General features: G+C 36.5%; 1 protein-coding gene across 8 annotated transcripts in view; it reads left to right on the forward strand.

Annotated features, from left to right (window-relative positions):
• Nucleotides 1-17: 17 nt before the first annotated feature.
• CCDC82 (coiled-coil domain containing 82) overlaps nucleotides 18-26,788 on the forward strand; it is a 31,587-nt gene continuing 4,816 nt past the window's right edge. Inside the window, exons 1-9 of one of the 8 annotated variants that reach the window (XM_043482650.1) lie at nucleotides 18-118; nucleotides 419-603; nucleotides 2,360-2,443; nucleotides 5,163-5,896; nucleotides 6,382-6,595; nucleotides 16,435-16,527; nucleotides 17,814-17,938; nucleotides 20,885-21,055; nucleotides 26,583-26,768. In XM_043482650.1, the coding sequence (XP_043338585.1) occupies nucleotides 5,177-5,896; nucleotides 6,382-6,595; nucleotides 16,435-16,527; nucleotides 17,814-17,938; nucleotides 20,885-21,055; nucleotides 26,583-26,768 (1,509 nt within the window). In that variant the 5' untranslated portion in view covers nucleotides 18-118; nucleotides 419-603; nucleotides 2,360-2,443; nucleotides 5,163-5,176. The other 7 variants (XM_043482652.1, XM_043482651.1, XM_043482653.1 and 4 more) reach the window with 7 other exon arrangements.

The raw sequence follows: 26,788 nt of genomic DNA on the forward strand, positions 1-26,788 counted from the left end.
CCCCTCGCCCCGCCCAGAGGCGGGACTTCCCTTGGCGCCCGGAAGGAGGAGGAGCGTCGCCCGTCCGGACTTGGGTACCTGGGCGGAGGCAGAGGCGGAGGCTGAGGAGGTTTGAAAGGTGAGAGCGCGGGGGCGGTGCGCGCTCCCTCGGGGCGGGGACTCGCTTTCGCTCCGGCTGCTGAGGGTTTGTTGGAGGGGCGGGGGAAGCCGCTCCTCTCAGCCTGCAGGCGGGAAACGTTCCTGCGGGCGCGCTCGGGGTGGGCGGGACTGCTTCCCGCACTGCGCTTCGTTCCCCTCGCGCGCCGCGGGGTCCGTGCTGCGACGGGTGTGTCGCCCGCTCCTTCCGCGAAGGGGAAGTGGCCCGGCCGGATGCACGGGACGCGGAGGGTGACTTCGCGCGCTTCTCTGGTCTTTCCAGATCTCGGTTGCTTTCTGGGGGTCGAGCGCCTGTAAGCCCTGGGGGTCTGTGACGTCCCGCGCGCGTCCTCGCCGAGCCGTGTCGGAGGGTCCCGCGTTCCAGCTGCGGCGCCCTTCCCATCAGGTGGCGAGTGGCGGCCGGGCGGGCTTGCTGCGCCAGGCGTCTGTGTCCCGCGGAGGAGCCAGGTTTGTATCACGAGATACAACCAGAGTATCTGGTGTTGCACTCTGCTGTTAGCTCCCCAGAGGCTCTGTTCCTTCCTCAACCCCTCAGCCCTGCTGAATTTAGCGAACCATCTTCAGGGTTATAGATTTCGATGAATGCTATAGTAGTCTGGGATGCCAGCTGGCAGGATTCACTCTCTGCGAAATTGTGGAATACTGAACGGTGAGCCTAAGTGGGGGACATTGGCTTTTTCTATATATTTCTTGCTATTTTCCTACTTGTGTCTTGTAGTGCTGCCCTGTTTTCGTGGAAGAACTATGATGCATTTGTTCCCAGCAATATGATAAGAGCAAAAAAAAAAAAAAAAAAGGAATCATATTCTGTAGCCCTTAAATCATGTATTACTCTGGCTTGTTTAGATGTTCCCTTTCATGAGATTGTGAGCTCCATGGGAGCTGAGACCGTGTGGTTGAATTCTTCGAGAAACGCCCCAGCTCCGAATTGGTGCCAGCGAATAGTGTATACATTCAGTGCTTTGGTTTGTCACGGTTTCCTCTTCGAACTGTCATACAAAAGGAAACCTTAAGGAGGGGTAGGTAATGTTTTTCAGATAGGGCGCATCCCTTCAGGTGGAATTTCAGGTAATGGTGGAAGTTCCACTGCCCTTCAAATTTTTGATTTTTAAACTACCACCTACATTTTCATAGGGCAAGTGGATGATTCCTAGAATGAATCTTTTTTTGATGAATTAACCTCAAAGTCTAGAATAAAGGATATTTCTTCTGATGAGAAATTCAGGTAGCATCAAAGTACCCCGTTTAGTTACCCCAGTGTTAGCCAAAGAGCACACGCCTTATGGGTTATTGCCCTGACATTGTTTGGCAGACAAGATAGTAAGTGCATCTTAAGTGATTTCCACCATGAAGCACAAAGATGTGATAGTACTGATCATCTTCATTCACTTATTTAATGCTTTCTGTTTGGAGCTTCTATTTTTCTCTTTGCCTAAAAGGTTAGGTATCATTAAAATTTTGCTTAAACTTTGATTTCAAGAAATTGAGTGTATACTCAGCCTATATAGAAATTACATCCATTTGCCTGGACTGTTTTCCGAGTGAATTCTCATGCTCAAGAGATGTTTTATCCATCAACCTTTCATTTCTCTCCTCAGGTTCAGTTCACTCACCTTTTCCCTCTGTCATCCTTCTTCTCTCCCTAGCTCACAAAGTAAAAGTATCCACAATTTAAAAAAAGAGCCAGCCATAATCAAATTATCTTTTTCAATGACAGAATTTTTGACATTATTGACATAAACAGCAGTTTTGACATATGAAAGAGGCCCTGGAAATTTGGCACTTGGCCAAATGAAATTTTGTTTGTTTAGGTAAAGTTTGCCTCCTCAATATTCAACACTGAAGTTTTCCAAAATCAATTTTTTCTCACCAGAGACTGCCTTTCTTTGAATCTTTACATTTGGATTCAATGGGGAATCCCTTAAATTTTGTAATCAGTGTTGTCAGTAAGGTGGTAGAGGGAAGCCTTCAAATTTTCATCTCTGTTGCACATACTTGTTTTGCGTTTTGGATAAATAATTTTTAGAAGTTTTTGGCCTAGCTCACGTGCTCAGTTACATAATTGAAAAAGCATGTTTGTAAACTTACTCAGACTATTTTAATGATTATTTTTTGAAACTAAAATTTAGAATGAATGAGAGATACAATAATGACTTTTTGAAAGCATAACTTTTCCTACTTTGTACAAATATAATATTGGCAGCAGTCATTGTGTAACGCTGGACTGGGAATCAGAAGACCTGGTTTCTAATCCCTGTTCTGTCACTAACGAGCTGTGTGATCTTTGGTAAGTCATTTAAAATCTATGTACTTGGCTTTGACCTTTATAATTGAAGATAGATAATATCTTTCTTCTAGGATCATTGTCAGGACGTTAAAATATATCTGAAAATGCCCTGAAATTACATAAAGGGTGTTTTAATAGCTTAACTCTGTGGCAGTCACAGGTATTTGTATAGTGTGACATTCTTAGTTGTTTCTACCATCATAAGAGTCACCTCTTGATACGATAAATAGCTGTTTTTCACATGGTACAGTTTTGTGAGATAAACATCTAGTGTGTATGAAACTGCTTTTGAGTACTAATAAAAGGCATCTTTTACTTTAATGTTCCTACAGGCCACTCTTTAGTGTATCTGCTGAGGCCATATTTGTCTTTGGTTTTCATAAACTTTTTTTCCATTACTTCTCCCAATTCAGAGAGATTTTTATAAAACAGCCTTACCTTCTTATTACAGTGAAAAGTACATATACAGTTAGCTTGTACAAATTTATAACTATATGTGCTTAAAAAATCCTTCTTTGTACTACATGGCTTCAAAATACAACCTGTATAATTTTACCTAGTGCTTAATAAAAAGAAACAGTAATCAGTTTAAAACTTGAAAGAGAAACTGGGTGGACATATTTTGAAGCATTATGGAGTACAAAAATCCATACTTTGTAAAGCAATATAGAGATCTTTGAAAAAGTACAGTTTTATTCTTTGCTTATTTTAATATATATCTTCTGTAAGATGCAATCTGAGTGTAATTTCAAATAGCAGAATATTTGGTCTATGGACTAGGATTTGTTCAATTCCTAGTAGAATGCTGAATGTATCTTGTAGCAGTTACTGTCATAAGATTGCCTACATTATAATTTCTTTTGTATAGTTTTAGCAACTGTTCTTATTTTGTATGAGTTGTTACCATTTTAGAAGCAGTTACATTGTCTTATAAACATAACAGAATCTGTACAATCAAATAGGTGATACCTCTTTCCCCCACCAAAAAAAAGTAATCATCTTGGGGAGCCATAAACTTGGTTCAGTAACACTTCCATTGCTCAAAAAAGATGTGACATTCTAGTTTTGGAATGTCAGTTTGTAGCACATTTAAAAAATATCTTTAATAGTAGTTAGTCTTCATCTTTTCAAATTAGATTTAATTTCTGGAAGCTAGTAACAGTCCCTTCTGAGTAGGACAAATGAATAAAGTGGATATTTAAACCTCTCTTTGGGATAAAAAGCAAAGTGTGAGTATTTTCATATTTTTTGAAAGTATGGTTTTCAGAAAATCTCCAGAATATTCTGTGCCATGGTAGAAATATTAGAACAATCAACCTCATAAAGTGATTTCTTTAAAGGAGATAGCACATGGTTAAATACGTAAGTTCTTACATGAGTGTTTTGAGGTCATCTCATTGCATTGTGATCATATTTCTCTTTTCCTTAGCAACCATAGAAGTATATATATATATATATATGAACTGTTTTTCTAGTTATCTTGTCTCTAATTGTTCCTTTATACTTGTGATGATTTTGATGGTGCTCCTGGTGGCTCTGTGTCAAAGACTGCCTGCAGTGCAGGAGAGCCAAGTTTGATTCCTGGATCGGGAAGATTCCCCTGGAGAAGGTAATGGCATCCCACTCCAGTATTCTTGCCTGGAGAATCCCATAGACAGAGGAGCCTTTCGGGCGGTAGTCCATAGGATCACAAAGAGTCAGACACAGCTGAGTTACTAACATTTACACTTTGTTTCACCCTTTTCTGAATCAGAAACTTAGAGCATTTGTTTTCCTTCCAAATAATGTACTCTGTTTCGCCATTCAACTGTTTTTTCACCCATGTTACTGGATTGTTAGTAAGTTTTCTATTGGATTATGTTGTACTTTTAGTTTTTAATGGTTTAAGCCATTACCATTTTACTGAAGTATATAAAGACTGAAATCTTAGTAGATAAGTTATTGCTCAGTTTTGCACCATTGACTTTTTTTATGTCTATTACTATTCTATAACTTTCTTCATACGTATGATTAATCTTTTGTGTTAAAATTCATTTCTCTGTTCAGAATCCTTCTTTGCTTATGGGAGGAATTGTTCTGTAATGCCACCCTACTTTTCTATCTCAATCCCTTTTTTCCAGCATAAAGCCTTTTTTCGTGTCTTTTTGGTCATACTTGTTTACTAAACGGGTTTGTTGTCAGTGCCAAAATTTTTACTTTATCATTTTTTTCCTGCCTGAAATCCCTTTTTCTTTCCTTCTTTCTGTTCAGATTTATCACTTCTTCAGAGGTGTGTCAGGTCATAGCTGTTCAACAAAATCTTCAGTGAAATACTTGCTGTTCTGATCTACCTGCATCTTTACACTTTTATTGCAGTTACTTTTTATCACTCATTTTGTACTAAATGAATTCTACCTTGTATTTTTCTTAATTATTATGTTTCAGTGTTTTAGTTCTACACATGGATAATAATGAAGAAGAAGACCATGATTTTTGTATAAACCTCTTTCCTTAAAACATACATAGCATAATGCAGAACAGATGTTCGTGTGATGCTTTCATAGATGTTCAATGAATTATTTGTTGAATAAGTATTCTGCCATCTTCACACAGTTATTTCATGTGATTTTACCTTTGTGAACCATTTAATAACATCAAATAAATATAGTCTGTACTATAAATGTGTTTGTTGTTGTAATCTGATTGTCATTATTATATTCCTAATAACTTTATTTTGTAGAAGCTTAAGTGAAAATGGTACATGTTAGAAGACGTGAAACAAGGAGTAATTCTAAAACTCAAGAGCATGAACAGAAATCTCGAGTGGATTGGAGGCGGACTAAAAGAAGTAGTCTCTTGCAGTTATGTGAGAGTGATGACGAGCTTGAGAGTGGTGACGAGCTTGAGAGTGATGAAAGTGCTGACAGTAATGAAAGTGTTGACAGTGACGAAGATCCAGACAGTAAGAAGGGGCCTGATTGCATTAAGAAGCCAGAAAATGAAAGAGAGCTTAAATTAATTAATGTTGAAGGTGAAGGAAACAACAGTAAGCATCTCACTAACACTGACAACAGTTCAGTATATGAAGAAGAAAAGAACAAAACTAAGCATGGAAGTATTGACTTAGCAGATCATGAAAAGGGTTCAGGTCAAGAGGAGGGTGATCTCAACAAACACACTGGACAAATAACAGAGGAGGATTTAGAAGAAGAACACATCAAGCGAGGGAAGAGGAGAAGGATCTCTTCTGTGATGTGTGACAGTGACGAAAGTGATGACAGTGATATCCTAGTTAGCAAAGTGGGTGTTAAACGTCCACGTAGAGTGGTTGAAGACGAATGTTCTTCAGTGGAGATGGAGCAAAAAAATCCTGAAAAAACTTCAGCCACAAGAAAGCGAGAACAGCTGCAGAAGCTGAAAGAACTCTCAAAACAGAGATCTCGTCAGAGACGTAATAGTAGTAGAGAGTTTGAGGTGTGTTATATTTTATTGGTTTTGTTACTGTTTTTAAATTTTAATTTAAATTATTTAACTTTTATAAAAATCAAAGTCCTGAGTCTGTTCTCTTTTGCAGTAACTCTAGAATTTATTTTTTAGTCAAGTATCCTTGGGCATGTTTGGTTGCAGTATTGCATCTAATAATATTTTATTATGAGCCTCATTCCTTCACTCTTTTTTTAGAAATTTAAAGATTTTGTTTTGTCTGACTTTTCCCATTTTTTATTTCTACTTATTACCTTAATGTCCATTTTAAACATTTTATCACTTACTGGGGTATGTTATCTTTTTCCTAATTTCAAAAGTTCAACATCTAACATGACAAGATTTTTGTCAACCTTAACGTATGAAATTATTTTCTACAGATCATTTTTTGTTTCAGATTTGATCTTTTAATTTCACATCCATAGTGACAATTTTAAAGGTACACTTTATTAAAAGATATGTTTTAATTTAATTAGGACTCTGAAAAGAAATCCTCCCCCAGCAGTGATGAAAATGATGTTGAGGAGGAAGAGGAAGAAGACAATGATTATGAATCTGGTGAAGATGGAGATAATTATATTATTGATGACTTTGTAGTACAAGATGAGGAGGGTGATGAAGAAAATAAAAGCCAACGAGGAGAACAATTGACTACCTCACAACTGAAATTAGTAAAACAGAATTCTCTTTGTAAGTTAAATATCAAGAGATGTTTTATGACTTACTCTAATTATTATATTATGTTGAGTATTGAATCAGCCTTTTATTATCATATTCTAAATCTTTGATTAGGAACTATGGTTTCATTTTCAGGTAACTATCTGTCTAATAGTTTATGCTAATGGTTTGTGAGAACCCTTTACTCTTAAAAATAATAGAGAACCCTAAAGAGCTTTTGTTTCTGTGGGTTATATCTATCAACATCTACCATTGTAGAAATACAAAAGAGAAATTTAAAATATATTTATTAATTAAATGACTTAAAATTCTCATGTGATAAGCTCATTACATGTTAATATAGATAACAGTCATGAAAAAATAACTTTTCCAAAAAAATGAGAAGAATGGCATTGTTTTATATTTAATATCTAGCCTAGTACAGGCAGCTGGATTCTTGTATCGGCTTTTGCATTCAGTCTATATTGACATTAAATTAGAGGAAAGCAATTTTGTTTCGTAGAAGTAGATAGCTGGAAAAAGGAGGGTTGTTTTTAAAGCATTTTCAAAATAATTGTGAATATTCTCACTGACACTGCACCAAAATTCAACAAATTTCTTAAAGAACTTGTTCTTAAGTTTCTTAAAGATTAGTTGCAATTTGGAGTCTGAAAGCATATAAATTAACTTTTAGTACTTACATTTCATTCCATTGATATGTCTTTCAATTTGAATGGATCTTTTACCTATTCATGATTTGGTAACATCATGCATTGGTTCTTTGGAAAATATTGGTTCACTGGTTATATGAAAGTGAAAGTGAAGTTGCTCAGTCCTGTCCAACTCTTTGTGACTCCATAGACTGTAGCTCGCTAGGCTCCTCTGTCCATGGGATTTTCCAGGCAAGAGTACTGGAGTGGGTTGCCATTTCCTTCTCCAGAGGATCTTCCCCACACAGGGATCGAACCCTGGTCTCCTGCATTATAGGCAGATGCTTTACCGTCTGAGCCACCAGGGAAGTCTATATACTGGTTATATCTCTCTCTCTCTTTAGTCACTCAGTCGTTTCTGACTCTTGGCGACCCCATGGACTGTAGCCCACCAGGCTCCTCTGTCCATGGGATTCTCCACAGGCAAGAATACTGGAGTGGGTTGCCATTTCCTTCTCCAGGGGATCTTCCCAACCCAGGAATTGAACCTGGGTCTCCTGCATGGCAGACAGATTGTTTACCAACCGAGCTATGAGGGAATCTTCCATATTTTGACACATTCCACTATATAATATTTTAAAAATCACATTCACTGATATCACCACCAGTATCATCAAAAAATTCTTTAGGTATTGGGAAATTGTCAAGCTCATAGTAGCAAATACAAGTTTTTCAAAATTCTGATTTCTGCTCAAATACCAGTTTTTATCTTTGGTAACAAACACTGTGAGTTCTTGAAATGACAGATTCTCTTTGTTCATTTTTGATAAAATATTTGGCAGATGCCTGAATAACCATAGTTGGTCAACAGTTCTTTCAGGTAAACTTGATGTTTCAAATAAATCTGAAAAATGAGGCTCCCAACTTAGTTTTAAAAGATGTATACTCAGATTCATGACTTAATAAAAATGGTAATTTTTACTGCTTCCTTATGGACATTTTTAAATGAAAGTAGCTTTTTTACTGAATGCATAGCAGTGGTGACTATAGTGATTACTAGTAGTTTGATTCCACAGCTCCTTAACATTTGATTCATGTTAAGGAGCCAGCTGCCTTATCCATAGTTACTTTTGCACCATCAGTGACAATGTCAAAATGGCAAAAACAACAGATAATTATCTTAATATTACAGCTTTGACTTCACCGATCCCCTTAAATGGACTTAGAGACTTACAGGGGTCTGTAGACCACACTTTGAGAACCACTGGTGTTATCTGGACTTTTGAAGTGTTACGCAGTGAAACCTGTCAGGAGATTAGAATAATTTATATTTACATATAATAAACAATAGGACCCTAAAATATTAGGGTGTCTTTAAATGTGTACATTATTGTTCTGATTCCTATAATTGTACATAAATTTAAAGACTGTTATTATGATGTTTTACAACTGTGGTAGAAACAGGATGGTGGATGAAAATTTTTTTTTCCCTTCAAGAATGCATATTTCCAAAAGGAATTTAAAAGGCATGTTTACTAAAGTTAAGTTTAGTATGATTGAATTTAGATACTGTGATTTAAATAAAATAGTAGATTAAGATATGAATTAAATTTCAAGAAAATCAAGAAATCAGTTACAGAGATGCCAGTGATAGGCATAGCATCTGTATGTTGAAAATTAATGAGTGTTTTCTTTATATCAGTAAGCACTGGTTCACATGCCATCAGGACATTTGATCTCAGAGAAAGTCAGTTAGGAGGTGTCCCATCATTCTGGATATTAGCATCTAGGATGTGATAGAACATTTACTGAGAGATACCTACTCATAGGGGCTTCCCTGGTGGCTCATTGGTAAAGAACCCACCTGCAATGCAGGAGATACAGGTTCGATCCCTGGGTTTGGAAGATCTCTGGAGAAGGGAATGGCAACCCACTCCAGTATTCTTGCCTAGGTAATCCCATGGACAGAGGAGCCTGGTGGGCTACAGTCCATGGGGGTTGCAAAAGATTCAGACATGACTTAGCGGCTCAACAACAACCACACACTCATAGCCACTCCAAATAAAAGTCCAGCACATGGAAAGTATCTTAACTCTCTTCTCTATCCTACACTTTAATGCTTACCTTTGGTTTTTTAACTTTGATTTTCTAAGTTTTAGATTTACTGAAAAGTTGAGTGGAAAGTACAGAGTTTCTATATAACCCATCACACACAGTTGCCCTGTTATTAACATCTTGTATTATCTTGATGTATCTGGTGCAAGTGATGAGCCAGTATTGATCATTGATACATTACTAACTGTAGTTCATAGTTTGCATCTAGGCTCACTCTTTGTGTTGTACATTCTGTGGGTTTGAGATGTGTATAATGATGCAACAGGTATCCACCATTACAATAACAGAACAGTTTCACTCCTAAAATTATCCTGTTCTCCACCTGCTCATCCATCCCTCCCACCCCTGAACCCCTAGCAACCACTGACCTTTTCAATGTCTCCATAGTTTTGCCTTTGCCAAAATGTTTTTATCATGGGAATCATACAGCATGTAGCCTTTTCAGATTGGCATATTTCACTTAATAATGCATTTAAATTTCCTCCATGTCTTAATGTGCATGATAGCTCATTTCCTTTTATCACTGAATAATATTCCATTGTATGGATGTACCATGGTTTGTTTATCCGTTCACTTGTTGAGGGATGTTTTGATTGCTTCCAAGTTTTGGCAATTATGAATAAAGCTGCTATAAATATTTGTGTGAAAATTTATCTATGGACATAAGTTTTCAATTCATTTGGGTAAATATCAAGGAGCCCTGTGCTTGTTTTTAACACTGATCATCTCCACCTAGAAGGAGATGTACCTAATTTTTATGCAATACATTTTGTCTTTTGTGTTCTTAGTTACAGCTTTTCCTTCTGACTCTATCCTCACAGTCTCCCTTTTCTCAACTCGTAACCGTATTAATGCCTTTCCTCCCTTGAGTTGTCATGTTTTGTAACCCACTATTCTAAACTTACCTTTTTGTTCAGAGTTTCCCAATAACTACAAAGCACTGTACTTAGACTGTTAGAGCCATCAGTCCAGTGAAATTGCTCTTACTAAAATTAGTGACAACTTTTAAGTTGTCAAAATGCTCTTTGGTCCTTATGTTAACCTGATATTGCTGTGTGTTTTGCCACTAGCCATTGACAGTTCTCATTTTCAAGTGTGTTATTTTTTTTTTTTTTTAGCTTCTTGTCTTCCTCTTTATAATACTGCATTCCTCTTTTTCCATTTGCCATGTAAATATTGATGTTTTTAACGGTTTCATCCTCACACTGCCTTCATTTTACTTGGGCTTCAGGCAGTCTCTGCCCCATAACTTCAGCCTAATCTCTGGGGAAGTTCCCAAGCTTTTATTTCCAGCACAGACTTCTCCATAGTGTAAGGTCCGATTTTTTAATCTTCTTACTGAACATTTTCATCACAGTGTCTCTTAGACACCTCAGACTCAATATGTACAAATCTAAATGATTAAGAGGGAGCATAAGGAAGTTTGGGCGGGTGATAGAAGTTGTGTTTTTCATTGGCTTGGTGGTTACACAACTTTGTGTTTTGGTCATAGAACTGTGCACCAAAAAGAGTGAATTTTATGGTATGTGAAAAAGTAAAACTCAGTAAAGAAATCCAAATGGCCATCCCCACTTTGATAAAATAACCTAGGTAGTTAATCAACTTCTCTTCTCTTTGTAATGCTAATACACATTAGACCTGCTGACACATTATAGGAACTTATTAGTTGGATGGATGGATGATTAAAATAAACATACCAACTGAAGGTTCCTAAAGACAGAAAAATGTGAAGTATTACTAGATTTATTAAAACATCAGAGGAAAAACAACATACATATTTTAAGATGATAATTAATGACTTGGTTAATGTTTTTAATACTTATTAGTGACTGCCATTTATGAATATAGTAAGTATATGTAGTTTTTATATGCCAAGGGATTATGTTCTAAAAGTTGCTGTAAGTTAATACTTACATTAGAAAATCAAAATATATTTTCTCATTAAAGCAATATGTAGGATGAATATGAACACAGTTCTCTGACCTGAGTTAGGTTGGTAGTCCCAGATTCATTCTACCGTCTGCCTCAACCTCTATAGGAACACTGACAACTACTCATATTCAACATGTGATCAGAATTTGGGAGAGACATTTCGTAACTCCAAATTCAGTTCTCAATTGAGACAATCAGTGGCATATCCAATTTTACCTTTTTGAAGAGAATAGTTCTACTATAGGAAGACATTTTCTCACTTCCTTGCTGTCTGCCATTTGGCTCTGAGAGGTATGTTCACCTGTAGCACTTTAGAATAGTTTCCTTCCAAATATATGGTTCAAGGACTTAATCAGAGTATTTTCCTCTTCTCATCAATCCCTATTACTATTTATTCATATTTATTCTGAGACTGCAACTCCCAGAAAAGATACCAAAGGAAGTAAAGGGATGGACTAGCAGTGGCTCATTTAATTCCAGATCTATATGGTTCACATGGTAATCTTATACACAGGTAAAGAGGAACACCTTCTGATTTGTAGATATTATATTATTTTTCTGGTACTTTATCATATGTTCACAGTGACAGAGAACCAAGTAGTAAATTATCAGAGTACATCTCAGTCTACTAGTGCCTTGGTAGAAAAATACTTGCCAGATTACTGAAAGTTAGATTGAGTGAACATTAACTTGGTCTCCACCTAGCAATTAAGCAGAATCATTCTGTCAGTACACTGCATAGGACTAAGACCAATCTCACAACCATTTATGTTAAATATTAAATCCTCTCCTCTGGAGAACTTCTCCTCTTGTTCTAAGATAAATAAAAAATACCTGTAAAATCATATGGCACAAAGGAGAGGTGACGTTACCCTGAAGACCCAAGCGAAAAAAATGCTCATGAAAAAATGTTTCATTAAAGGAAACATAAGAAAATTGTACAAAGCATTTGCCTTGCAATCTTAAGAAAAAGAAATAAGAAATCATAAGGAGAGGACAATTTGAGGTGAAAGGGAAGTAGTTAAGGATAAACTGCCAGAAAATGAAAAGTATAAAATCAGAAATGAAGTATATATTGGAAGCAGTAGAGAGCCGAGTTAGCAGTTTAGAAATCTCATCAATAATATGTAGGTTAAACCCAAGAAGTTTCTAGTGTAGAGAGAAAAAACATTTCTGCAGAGAAGATAACATAAAGGAATAGAAATGAAGACATTATTTCACACATTCTTAGCTTGGAAAATAACAAATGAAAATCTAAAGAAAATTATATAACCTTAGTGAGATATGAAAAAGGAAATTTGAATGTACTAAAAAGGCTTACCTTGTTTTTGGATATAAAGACGTGCAGATGTGAATTCAAAGGTATGATAGAAGAAAACATAACCTGAGTTGCCAAATGCAGTTGTTTGTGACAGATTAAAGAGGCTCACATTCCTAAGTTGATGAAAAAGATTTTCAAATAGGCATATGAAGGAAATATGTTTGTGGTTACAAGAGTAAAGAAAAAGTTCTCTAACCATTAGAGTTATAAAAATGGCCTAATATTAGGTGCCATATTAATGTGTTACATATATCAAAAGAATAATTTCAATAGATTCTTAAAAAGTACTTGATAAAATTCAATGCCCACACCTAATTTAAGTCTTAAAAATAGTTTGAACATATGTCCTTTACATAACAAAGAATATTTTAACTGAAATCCAACATTGTAATGAAGCGCTAAAGGTATTCTCTTTAAAGAACAAGACAATAATATTGCATGCTTTGTTCTAGATGTTTTCAACAATGCAACAGACACAAAAGTAAAACAAGAAATACAACTACGGAAAAGGAAAATACATTTGTTACTGAACATAATATGACTACATATGCAAGCTATCGGTTTCTGACTTACTTAACCACAGATACGAAAGTTGAGAGAAAGGATGTGCATATATTGAGAGCAGGAGTAGAGACAGCGTCTATTCCCATATTTTTCCTAAGTTCTTTTTTCTCTAAATAGAGGGACACCTGTTAGAATAGAAAAAGGGTTCCTTTTATTGCTCTGCCCCTGCCCTTTTACTCTGGGCTCATATCTCCATTTGACATGAAAGTACACCAACAATCCATGTGCCTCTACCAAACAGAATACTTATAAACCTCTCTTGGTTCTAGAAATAAACTTAGCACTAGCAAGACCACATCCTCCTCAGGGTTAAGGGAGAAAGCAGTCAGTGCCCAGGAATTTGCAAACAGTATCTCTCTCTCCAGCTCTGCGATTTTCCAGGAAGCTCATGTTCCTTAGAAAAAGGTCTCAAGAATGACTAATGCACAATAAATGCATAACATTCAATAGTTTTCTTATATACTGTCAATAATTATTTAGAAGATACAATGTGGGAAAATTCCATTTACTCTAGTGAACAAAATAGCTACTAGGCCTAATCTTAAGGAAGAAAAGCATAGCTTTATAGGTACAGGGATAAAGTTTACTGTGAAATAGAAAAGGAAATGTGAGTAAAAGAGATAAGAATGCTTATGGGAGGTATTAATAATAAATTATACAAGAAGTTCTATCTTCTGAAATTCTTTCATTCAGCCTTGTGGACACAGTCTTAAAGTTTGCTTGGAAGAACAAATGTATGAGAATAAATAGCATTTTCAAACTTGCCCCCACCAGATATAAAAATAATTATAAAATTTCAGTAAGTAAAGGAATGTAGTACTGAAGTGAGAAAACAAAATCAGTAGTGGGAAGGTCAGATGCTAAACAAAATCTTAGCATATGTGAAATGCATGATAAAGGATGCACAGAAAATCAACAGAATGACTAAACTGATGATTGAATACAGGGGAGTTGATTACCTTGTAAAAATAAAGATGCCTAAACATGTATATTGTTGGTTTTCTCCTATATCCGTTTGAATTTTTTTGTAATCAAGGAGGAAAGTTTTAAACAGTATTCCTGGGGTATCCTTTAGAAACCCATCCAATATAGGGATTAAAATGATGAGAAAAGCTCTGGAGGAGGTCAGGATTTGACTCTGCTTCTATCTAGTTGTGTAAGCTTGGATAAATTATTTCATCATGAGTGTCATTAATCCTAAAATAAAGGATTAATCCTAAGATAAAGGATTTGGATTTTATTTTCTTCAATTTCCCACCCAGCTCTAAAATTACACGTTCTGAAGTATGAAAGGATCACATCTAACTACCATGCAAAACGACATCTTTGTAGGGGATTGTAACATGAAATCTAGAGTCAGGTTGTCTGTTCCAGCTTTGGTTCCAACATTTACTGGTTCTCTCATCTTTCGGAAGTTTTTCATCCTCTCTGTATCTGTTTCCTCAATGAGAAATAAACTGAGAGTATTGATAGTACCTTGTAGGTTTGTTGTCAGAAATAAAGCAGTGTATGCAAGTGCATAAAATGATGCCTGGCCTTTACCTGCTCAGTAATATTTTTATTCAGCTTGAGAAAAAATTATGCCAGGAGCATAATTCCACCACCACCTACCCATCTATTCAAGCACAATGAAATCAAGGCCCTCCTCCTGACTCTGGTGAAGGAGATTCTGACACACATTAGTAGGAAAGGCTTGCTGTGTTTAGAAGAACTCCTCAGATGATTCTGATCCCTGCCCTGTTCTTTCACTCCCAGTCTTAAACACTGTTAGCACTATCTTTGAAATAGAGCATCAGTTATTCAAACTCTGTAACAGATGAGTAACACTGGGCATTAGCATATTTAAGACTGATGATAGATTCAGTGGAATAAAAATTTTAAATTCTATTTCAGTTTTTTGATAGTTAAACACATGTGAAGGAGGGTCCATTTGATTTTTTTTCTCAACACAACAGTTACTATTTCCAGAACAGTTTTCACCTAATTCAGTTTGGTACGTGCTAGACAGAATTTAAATTCATTTTAACACTCGTAAATCAAATATGTACCAACACTATACTTTTATACCCAAAGGTTGATGAAAGTCTAGTCGCAATTGAATACTATTAAACTATCACTTCATTTTCCAATTGTATTCATAAATGGCTATTGTTAGTTTTTTTGAAATTTTCAATTAAACAGGCTTTTAAAGTCTATGGTCCCCAGTGCAAATTATATGCTATTGTCCAGTAGTTTTATTACTGCTTTGTTTTGACAACTCTAGTATCTCAATAAGGTGTTTTCTTAAAGATGGTTGCATACTAAAAGTTTCCCTGAAGTCTAAGATTTATACAACCCTTTTAGTAATTAAAATGTAAATTAAAAGATTTCTTCATGTTAAATTTCATCTTTATTTCAACTGAAATCAAAGAATCACTCATGGATGCTAATACTATTGATCAGTTTTATTTTGATTTAATCCCTTGTTGAGCATCTTCTACTTTTCTGGAAACACTCAAGCAGTTGTTAATATCTTCACAATGCCTAGAGCAGGGACAGGTGTTCTTTGATGACAGCTTGGATCAAAGAAGGGGTCGTGTTTGACAGAGAACACTTCCACAGCCATAGTAAACCTTGACCCAAGAGAAATGGGAAACAGTAGGAACCTTCTCTCTCATCATTTCGCCTGACCCACCACAAGAGATGATTCCATGGGCCAAGCTGAGTTAGTGGGAAAGTAGGCTTTTATATTTGGCATGAAAAAGAGGAAACATAACTTTTCTTAATTGATGTGGAAAATCCTAAAGCTGTGGCATCAGAAAGGATATTGAGTTTTTGTAGCCATTGTGGTTCTGGCTAGGGTAGCAATTTCCTGAACAATTTCATATGTAACATATTTTAGAGATAAGGAATAAGAGAGGAGTTCATTCACATACTGAGCAATCTGCCTTTAGAGGTTTTCTTCCTTGCTGTAATTGTCAAGTTGATAATTAAATTTGAGTGCATAGGGGATGATTTTTATTTTTTCCACAAAATATCTTAATATTTCCTGAACAGTTTTCCCTTAATAAGTTTGAAAATTGAAGATGATTTGAAATAAGAACTTGAAACTTTGGATTATAAGTCAGTAAATCTGGAAAATGGAGATTTTCTCAGTGACTGGACAAATCACTGAGCCAGCTAGAAAATTAGAATAATTAAGCAATTTCAATGTATAGCATTAATTTCTTAGCCTTGGAGAAGGGAACCCATTGTATTCAGATAACTGTTTTGTCTGCCAGATTCTAATATTTATTTTAAATTAATTTCAGATTCTTTTAGTGACCACTATACTCACTTTGAAAGAGTTGTGAAGGCTCTTCTGATCAATGCTCTAGATGAATGTTTTCTGGGAACATTATATGGTAAGTTAATATAAATGGAGCAATCAGGGTTTTTTTTCCAATTTTTAAACAATCTTATTGTTCTATATTTGTATGTGTATATTAAATAAAACCAAGGAGACCCAATCTTAAGGCCCTCCTATTGTTCCGTCTAAGATCAACTACACCAAAAGTCCATTCACATCACAAACTTGTTAGTGTTTATTATTTGTGATATGTGAAAGTACAAAAGAAATATTTTCCCTCTCCTTTGAGAGTTCCACAGTAAACTTGAGGATATAGGGAATATATTAATAAAGCAATAGGGTAACTCAACACACTTGCATTGTCCCAGCCTAAGCGCTAAGCTCCTTTAATTTCACCGAAAGTTATATGCTTTTTCATGCTTTTGTGCCTTGCTGTTTCTCATTAGAGTATAATCCCTTTCTACTCTAGATTTTCTAAGAAGTGTAATTTCCACTAAACGTTATCTGTGACCCACTTAAGTAATATTTCTCACTCCCTCATCTATGCTGTTATCCTGAGTATGGTGGCACTGATATATATGCACTTCTCAAATGTATTGAAACTGTATTTTTGCCTTCCTCCCTTCTTCAAGAGTGTGGGAAGAACCATACTTTCTATATACATACCCCTTGCATCTAGCTCAGAATCTGGCTCTTAATAAAGACCATAAATAATGCTGAATATCTACCTATGTGCCTAAGCAAGATTTCATTCAAACTTTATTAAACAAATATCCATTGAGTGTCTACTAAGGGCCAGGCATTATTTGAGAAAAACTGCAGGAATACGGCAGTAACTATATGACATAGACAAATCTTGCCCTTGTGTTGCTTGAAGTCTAATGGGAGAGACAGACAATGAGTAAACAAATATATAATATGATATGATGTCAGCTAGGGATTAGTTCTTGAAAAATTATAAAACATGATAAGGAAATCAAGAATATATAGGACAGGAAAGTCTGTGTTAGATTGCTCAAAAAGGTCTCCTGAATGAAGGGAAGGAGGAAGCAATGCATGAATCTAGCAGAGAGCACAGCAAGTGTAAAGAGCCTTAGAAAAGAATAAGTTTGAGGTGTTCAGGGAACAATTAGAGGGCCTGTGTGGTTTCTTCTATTCCCTGATACTCTGATGGAATGATTTCCTTTAACTTTACTTTTTTTTAATTTAAAATGTTTCTAATCAACCAGCCAAGTATCGCTTAAATCTATGGGACGAAATCTTTAACTATTCCGTTATTTAAATATTTTATAAGGGCAAAGTGATTGTTTTTGTTGGTGTTGTTATTGTCCCCCTGAACAGATGGCACCAGGCAGAAATCGTATGCACAAGATATGTTGACTTCTCTTCATTATTTGGATAACCGCTTTGTTCAGCCTCGTTTAGAGAGTTTAGTCTCTAGAAGTCGTTGGAAAGAGCAATACAAGGTATACAGTTTTACTTGTTTTTGAATCTCTGCTTGAGGGTGAGGTGGGATAGGAGTGGCAGTCTTCTCGGAATTTCAATAACCAGTCACACTTCTTTAATTCATCTTCTAAATTTAATCTTCTAAATTATTAGCATTTTTCTTTGTTAGATAATCAGCTTGTTTCTTGACTCTTCTAAGGTTATAATTGTTTTAATTATTCCCACTTGTTATATCTATCCAATAATTAAGTAGTTATAAATGATAACTTTAAAACATCTCTAGGGCTTAACCCATCTGGTAAAATGAGGAAATTGTCTCATAGGATGTTAACTATTTCAGTAAAAAGAGTTCCACTGTTAAAGAAGGTCAAGAAACAGTAGGTTTAACTTAACTGCGGGAGGGCTTTTCAAGAAGCATTAATGTGTGAATTTATACTGTAAATCTTCTAGAGGGCAATATAGAATATAATACTTTCCAAATTTGTGTTTTACTATGAGGCTCCTTTTCATAAAATACCTATTATTACCTTCTAGGATATTGGTTCCCATAAGATAATTAGGGAAGCCCTGGCCTACGTGGTCTTTGACATCTTTCTCCACCTTAAGATTTTGTAATTCTACCAATTTGGGAGAATATTCTTTTTAATTTATAAGATCTAATTGATTCCATGTTATCCCCCTAGATTTCTATTTTATCATCTCTAATAGTACAGGCTGTCTTATATGATTTACAAGACTTTTTTTCCTCCCTACTTCTAACTTTTTATCTTTTAATAATTAGCAAGAAGAAAAAGGCAAGATAGTAGAAGTTCAAGTTCCACATAGTCTTTCTAGCACCTAAATCATTAGCTACTCTACCTCATTTGTGTCAGGAGATTTGGCTTCATCCAGTGCCTGTTCAGCCTTGTATTACTTGAAGATAAATTAGCTACAGATGGTTTAGGTTTAAGGGACAGTTACGGGATTACAAAAAAAAAAGAGAGAAGACTTCAATTTGGAGGATAGATTGAGTTTAGGGGGCTTCCCTGGTGGCTCAGCTGGTAAAGAATCTGCTTGCAATGTGGGAGACCTAGGTTCAATCCCTGGGTTGGGAAGATCCCCTGGAGCAGGGAAATGCTACCCACTCCAGTATTCTGGCCTGGAGAATTCCATGGACTGGATAGTCCATGGGGTCACAAAGAGTCCGACACGACTGAGTGACTTTCACTCATTTGAGTTTAGAGTCACCATGTATTTCTTTTTGACTTTGAGTGATTTTAACTTCCATGAATTCCAGTTTCTTCCTCAGATAGAGAAAATACTTACCCACTTTAAAGGGAAATATTTACTAATTTTTAAGGTAAAGTACATGGCACAACTTTTAAGATATGGTATAATATATATCATTGTCTTTAATAGAAATAAAAGCATATTGATCATTCAATTTTGCCAAGTAATTTATATGCAAAGTAAAATATCTTATCTGATCTTCAGAGTAACCCCCCCAAGAAAGGTACTACTATTTCCTCTATTTTAGAAATGAGAAAATTGTGACCCAGAAAAACTGAATAATGTAAGGTTACACAGCTAATATTAGTCAGGCCATTGTTTGAACCAAGCACAAACCTTAGGTCTAGGGTTCCTCAGACTTCAAAGCCCATCAATTCTGCTGTAATATGTTTTGCATACTATGATAGGTTATGTGGAATTTGGATAACCCACTGTTGAAATAATAACTATAAGTTACAAGATAATATTAGCTTAAAAATTTAGACACATAGATAATCAATTCAGTACGATCTTGTTCAAAATAAGTTAAGTTATGCTGCAAGAAATAAATAATGTGACAAAGTAAACCAACAACGAAAACCTCAACAGCTTAACTAAACAAAGTTTATTTTTCACTTGTGTGTTCACTGTGAGTCAGTAGGGGTGCTCTATTAATTGTAGTCATTCAGGGAGCCAAGCTGATAGAACTTTCACCTCCGTATGTGCTGTGAGTTCCAGAGAAGCAGGAAGGGAAGATGGTTAGTCACCTTTTACTCTGAATGTCAGCCTGTAGTGACACATGTCATGAAGTACCATGAAATAAGAGAAACACTAAAAAGCACAAGACAATGTTGTTGTGAATTCTAAATGTAAAAAGGAAACTCTACTGGATACTTAATTACTGTCAGGCTGATAGAGAATGCAGATTAGTGACCTTGTTAATATGCTCATTGTGTGCAGCTCAAATATTGTGGTAAGCTCATCCACACTACTAATTAGAATAGGAGTGTCTAGCACAGGTCTAGAGCCTAAGCAAAACTGCTCAAGCACAAGTAATTTCACAGCTTAATAAAGCTTATTTATGAATGCCAAATATTTTCTCTGTTTGTCCATTGCTAACTCAGCTATTAGACTGGCCATAGTAATACTGGCAACCTAGCAATCCTAGTTCAAACTTGTCTGTTTTCATAGTACTTTAGTAAGCAACTATAAGAGAATTGAATTATTTCTGGGATATTTTGTGGAAAATACAATTCATGCAATGGAGACTAAATGTGATCTTGTTTTTTTCTCGATTTTTATTAACCTAAATGAACTGATCTTTTAATTATATTATCCTGAATTTTTTTTCTGCTCATTCTTTCCTATTTTAACTAATCACAACATCTGGAGATAAGAAGAGAGATAAGACGTAAATTAAAACCTTAGTAGTAACTTAGAAGTTTGAGAGAAATGAAGCTAGTTTCTTTCTTCATCTGATTTCTTTTCTTTTAACAGCCTACATTATAAATTTATTTTTAAAATTTAAATGTATCTTGTCAAACACCTACTGTGTGCTCAATACTAAAGTGAGACATACCAGTGTGTTTTGCTCTTACATCTTATTCTATTATTATGATTCCTATTCTTAATTTTAGTTTGGTTGGGCTCTTATGTTTTATTTTGTTGTTGTCTTTCTTATGCTTTAAACTTTCATTACATTTTGAAATTATTTTCAGGAGCGAGTAGAAAATTATTCTAGTGTAAGTATCCAACCGAGGAATCCTGAGAACTGTTGCTGCCAGGCTTGTGGGCTGCATCGCCACTGTACATACTCAGTGCGTTTATCAGGAAAGCTGTATAACACCAGGACCATGGAGACAGATGATTTCATGTCACACGATAAACAGGTATTTTTTCCCCCTCTCATTTTAATTCTCGAAAATTAGAATTTTCACTAAATAAGCCTGCATAGTTAACCCTAAGTTCTTTTCACAAATGGAGAAAGCACCAGGAGAAGAAAAAAGAGCACGGGGAAAGAGTGTGCCATTTTTTAATGTGAAAAGGTGTATTATACAGCAGATTACTCCAGATTCAGTCAGGTACTGAAATCAGTGCCTGTTGTCTCAGTGTGCTTCACCCAAACTGGGTGAGGGTGAGGGGCGTGAGGGAGAGGGGACAAGGATGAAAGGGAGGTAACTGAGCCAGAGGAAGCAGAAAGCCTTTTTGAGTCCCAAGGAGAATTTGACCCCAGTGGAAATTTTAGGGCAGATCATCTACCAAATTGACAATCTATAAACAAATAATTAAAGATGCCTATAGATGGTGAAGGGTCTGCCTGCAGTGTGGGAGACCAGGTTTGATCCCTGGGTTGGGCAGATCCTCTGGAGGAGGGCATGGCAATTCACTCCAGTATTCTTGCCTAGAGAATCCCATGGACAGAGGAGCCTGGCGGGGTACAGTCCACGGGGTCGCACAGAGTTGGATACAAATGAGTGACTAACACTTTGAAATTCACCCCAATAATGAGGTTTGAAGAAAAACTGTGCTTCAGCTTACACTACATCAGAAGTGTTTCAGAGCCTAGAACCATCACTGTATGTTTAAGGTACTATTAATTTTGAACGAATAGACAAAACAGAAGAAAATATTTGAAATATTTGAAGAAAAGTATTTGATAAACAAGAGCAGAACAGTGCAGTGTGAAGACAGAAAAAAAAAAGATGCAGGTGCATACTACTTCTATTTATTTTTTTACTCTTTGTAAAATGATTACACTTACAAGTACAAAAAATAATAAAATTGAGAGCTTTCTCTGGACTTCCCTCTGTGGAGTCCTCATCCACTGATATAAAGATACAGTTGGTCCTCTGTTTTAAAAAATCCATATCTACATGGGTCCATGCAGTTCAAGCGTATGTTGTTCACGGTTTAACTATACTATTTTTACACCTGTGGTTGGTTTAATCTGCAGATAGACAAGCCCAAATGTAAGACTTGGGCAGCTGTGGATTTTGGCATCAAGGAGGGTCCTGAGGAGAGTGAGGGGTGGCCGTAGTTTTAGCTACAACAGTCTTGGATGGGTTACTGAGATCAGAACCCTGGACCACCAGCTTGTGGTGATACCTGAGGGCATTAGAGAAGAGGGAAATCACCTGGAGGAAAGAGACATGCGGTCTGAAAGGCAGTCAGGAGTACTAACAAGTTTTTCAGTTTTGCCCAGAGTCTGTCCAGACTCCTCAAGACACTTAAGATCCAGTGAGAAGAGGCATTAAGTTTCAGGCATATGGCCATGTGTAATAAAAAAGGTGAAAAGTGAAAGTGTCAGTCGCTCAAGTGAGTCCGACTCTTTGCGACCCCATGGACTGTATGGCTCCTCTGTCCGTGGAATTCTCCAGGCAAGAATACTGGAGTGGGTAGCCATTCCCTGCTCCAGAGGATCTTCCTGAGCCATGGAGTGAACCCAGTTCTCCTGCACTGCAGGCAGATTCCTTTGGCATCCGAGCCACCAAGGAAGCCTAGCCATGTGTCATGCGTCCATGCAAAGAACAGGCTGAGAGGGAACAGAATCCCTTAACTCAGCTTGTTGCACTTACGTTTTTAGCTGTGCTTTGTCACTCAGTCGTGTCCGACTCTTTGCGACCCCGTGGACTGTAGCCCGCCAGGCACCTCTGTCCATGGGATTCTCCAGGCAAGCATGCTGGACTGGGTTGCCATGCCCTCCTCCAGGGGATCTTCCCAACTCAGAGATCAAACCCAGGTCTCCTACATTGCAAACAGATTCTTTACGTCTGTGCCATCAGGGAAGCCCAATGTTCTTAGAGATCTGGGAATAGACAGTAGATTTCTTCCCATCCTTCCTCTATCCTTGAAGATATTTTCTCTTTCTTCTCCATATTTTAATTTCTTTAAGGAACTGGTTGCTTCTCTGTATATGAGGGCCTAAAGAAATACCTCAAAAAGCTACCGACAGTGTTAAAAACGTGTTAAAAACGTACATAATGCATGTTTCATTGTATTTCCTTGCTTTAGTTTGTTAAACAGTGTTAATTTACATTTCCAGGTGTTGTATCTAATAAATTATAGAGCAGATTATTTCTATTGCTTTGCAGTCACCATCTTCTGCTTTAGGAAAATTTGATGACAATTTTTAGCTTTGCTTCTGATTAATCTTTGGCTATGTCAGGCCCCTAGTTCACACTGATAACTGAGATGATTCAGTTATCTTCAGATTTATCAGTTCATAGAACTATACTAACCCTACACAGTGGATTAGTTATCATTTATATATCATTTATCTGCTTTGAGATAATCATCACAGAACTTGCCATTTCTCTTTCTCTCTGGTGTTTTTAAATATTGTCTATCTTGTGAGACTAGCGTCTCTATTTTTTTTTCTTTTTCTTTTGGCTGCACCGTGTGGCTTGTGGGATCTTAGTTCCCCAACCAGAGATTGAACTTGGGCCCTTGGCAGTAAAAACACTTGTGTCCTAACCACAGAACCACCAGATAATTTCCCCCCAGTAGTGTCCTTACTGTTTAGAAATGCAATCAGTTAATTAAAAGTACTCTCTAAACACATTTCTGGACATTTAAGGACACTGTTCTAGCAATATAGATTTAATTTACTTGTTTTTAGAACTTCATGTAAATAGAATGCTACAGTATAAGCTGTGATGTACTATATACATTAATTCATAAGGTATAGTTGGCTGTAACAATACCCTAAAACAGGGAAGGGGTGAAAGGAGAGGTCTGCTTGCAGTGTATGCAGCAACTGTGTACACATACTATGTATATTTACTGCTTTTATGAAGCCTTACTTACAGTGATTTAGGCTCTTCCGTATAAAATGTGCTCACGTTTGGGGAAAAAAATAGTATGAGAATACTCTAAAGGTAATTTTGGGTTTATTGCTCTCCAGTGTCAATAAACTAAATGTAAAGTAGACACCAAGAGGGTAGGAATTAGAAATGAAAAGGATTTTCAATAGATAGTTTTGTTTCATACTAGAAAAAGAAATTAAAATAGAAAATCTTAAACACTTCTCCTTTCCTTTTGTTCCAACTCAAAATCTCTATACAGATAAGTTCTTGTTTTGTGGAAATACAGAATACAATGTAATAAAAACAAAAAATTGTATTATTCTTCTACCATATTTTATCCAGACCAGCCATCGGAGATTTCTCCTGCATCATCTACTTAAATGGTAGAAGTGGACTTCCCCATAGAGTTCACTGCAACTGTTGTGGTATCTTTTTACTCAGAGTGGGAGGTATTGGCAAATGAACTGTAATTTATATGACTGGTTTGATGAAAATGTTTCAATGGGAACAATACTTAGAGTAAGCAAGCCATGAACAGTAATACCTGATTGTTTCTGATGATGTGAAAAACAGATTTTCCCAAATCATAAACAGAAATATGTATGTGCTTTTCCTCAGCATTTTGAAATTTTTAAGAAACGTTAGAAGATATCCCAAATGTCATCTTCACAAGACGATGCATCAAAGCTGACTGTTACTGACCATCATATTGAACTTTTATTCATTTTTGCCAACTTTTGTATTGTTTATTTACCTCATTGCCTGTGTGATCCCTATCGTGTGACTTCAGAAAAAGAGGACAGTTTGCCAGATAGAATACACGTTGCATAGGACAGTAATGTAACTACATCATTCTTACTGAATTCACCAGAGTATAACCCATCATGTATGTAGACACAAAGACAAATATGTAAGTTAGGAAGAAGTTTGTCTGTTTCCTGAGGTTACTCCATGAGAACAAGATTGATCATGTTATAAAGTTTGAAGTCCTTTCTGATGCATTTTCTACAATGGGTGAAATAATGTAAGTACAATTACATTTAATTTGGTCAGTGCAGTGACACTGTTTTCCAATTTTAGCTATAGGTGTGTATAAAAAAGTATACATTCAAAACATTCTAAAAGAGAATGGATGGTTGACTTCACAAGAAGAGTATTCTTAATCATGAGATCCTAGAAGTCTACATAAACATAGAAATCAAAATTTTTACAGTTTGCTAATAATAAAATAGTAATGTTTATAATTACATCAGACTCATTAATTAAGGGACTTCCTGGGTGGCTCAGATGCTAAAGAATCCACCTGCAATGCAGGAGACCCCAGTTTGACCCCTCGGTTGGGAAGGTCCCCTGGAGAAGGGGTAGGCTGCCCACTCCAGGATTCTTGGGCTTCCCTGGTGGCTCAGACGGTGAAGAATCTGCCTGTAATGTGGGAGACCTGGGTGTGATCCCTGGGTTGGGAGGATCCCCTCGAGAAGGACATGGCAACCCACTCCAGTATTAGGGCTTCCCAGCTGGCACTAGTGGTAAAGAACCCGCCTGCCAATGCAGGAGAGGTAAGAGATGCAGGTTCAGTCCCTGGGTGGGGAAGATCTCTGGAGAAGGCAATGGCAGGCCCCTCGAGTATTCTTGCCTGGAGAATCCCATGGACAGGAACCTGGAGGGTTACAGTCCATGGGGTCAGAAAGAGTCAGAAAGAACTGAAGTGACTTAGCACACATTAATTAAGATAAAAAATATAACTAAACACGAAGTTATTTTTTACTTGCAGAATATTTTAGAAAAAAATATTTGGTTAAAAGCTGTCTATTTTTGATATTGGTATGAGAGCCTGTTTCAGTTTACATGTTGTTTTAACAGGAGTCCCCAACCTCCAGAATCTAACACCTGATATCTGAGGTGGAGCTGATGTAATAATGATAGAAATAAAGTTCACAATAAATGTAATGCACTTGAATTATCCCAAAATCATTCCCCTGTCCAGGTCTTTGGGGGAAAAAAATGTTTTCCGTGAACCTGGTTCCCAGTGCCAAAAATATTGGGGATTGCTGGTTTATAAGCTAGAAAATTATCATAATTCAAGCATTTTTACCTCAGTAACTGTATGTATAGTAGCTTGCGTGCTTTTCTTGCTTTGAGGTATGGTTGTCCTTTTGCCTTACAAGCCATCTTTCTCCTCTTTCCCAAACTTGGCTAACTATTTTCTAAAGACTTAGTTCACACATCACCTAATTTAGAACCCTTCTACTTTCTGGATTGTGTTAATTGTCCCTTCTCTGTACCTTGATTGCCTCTCGTGCATTGCGTTTGGCACCTTGATTTGTAATCATTTGGTTTTTTCTCCCAGCAATGTAAATTCCCCTGATATAGGTGGCACATATTTTATTTCTGTATCTCCAGTGCTTAACTCAGTACTTGAAACAGCAGTTGCTCGTTTTTTTGTTATTCTGGTTGTATAAATAAAAGAAAGTGAAGGAATTATTGTATAAAAAATTTTGAAAAATAGTGCATGGATTCTACTTTTAAAGAAAATCTGAAAACCAGAAAGGCTGTACATTCACTACTATATATTCATTTCATATAGCAGGTGATGTTTTATTTCTTGATTTAGGTGTTTACTGTTGGCAGAATTTGTGCTGAGCGAACCAGAATTTACCATAAACTGAAACATTTTAAATTCGAGCTGTACCAAGAGTGTTGCTCCATTGCAAAGACAGAAGAGGTTGAGGATGAACAGGTTAAAGAAACAGTGAAAAGAATTTTCAATCAGTCAAGAAACAGTGGCTGGATTAGAGAGGTAAGGTGAATATAGAAGAA

This window comes from Cervus canadensis, chromosome 11 (genome assembly GCF_019320065.1).
Source record: "Cervus canadensis isolate Bull #8, Minnesota chromosome 11, ASM1932006v1, whole genome shotgun sequence".
NCBI lineage: Eukaryota > Metazoa > Chordata > Mammalia > Artiodactyla > Cervidae > Cervus > Cervus canadensis.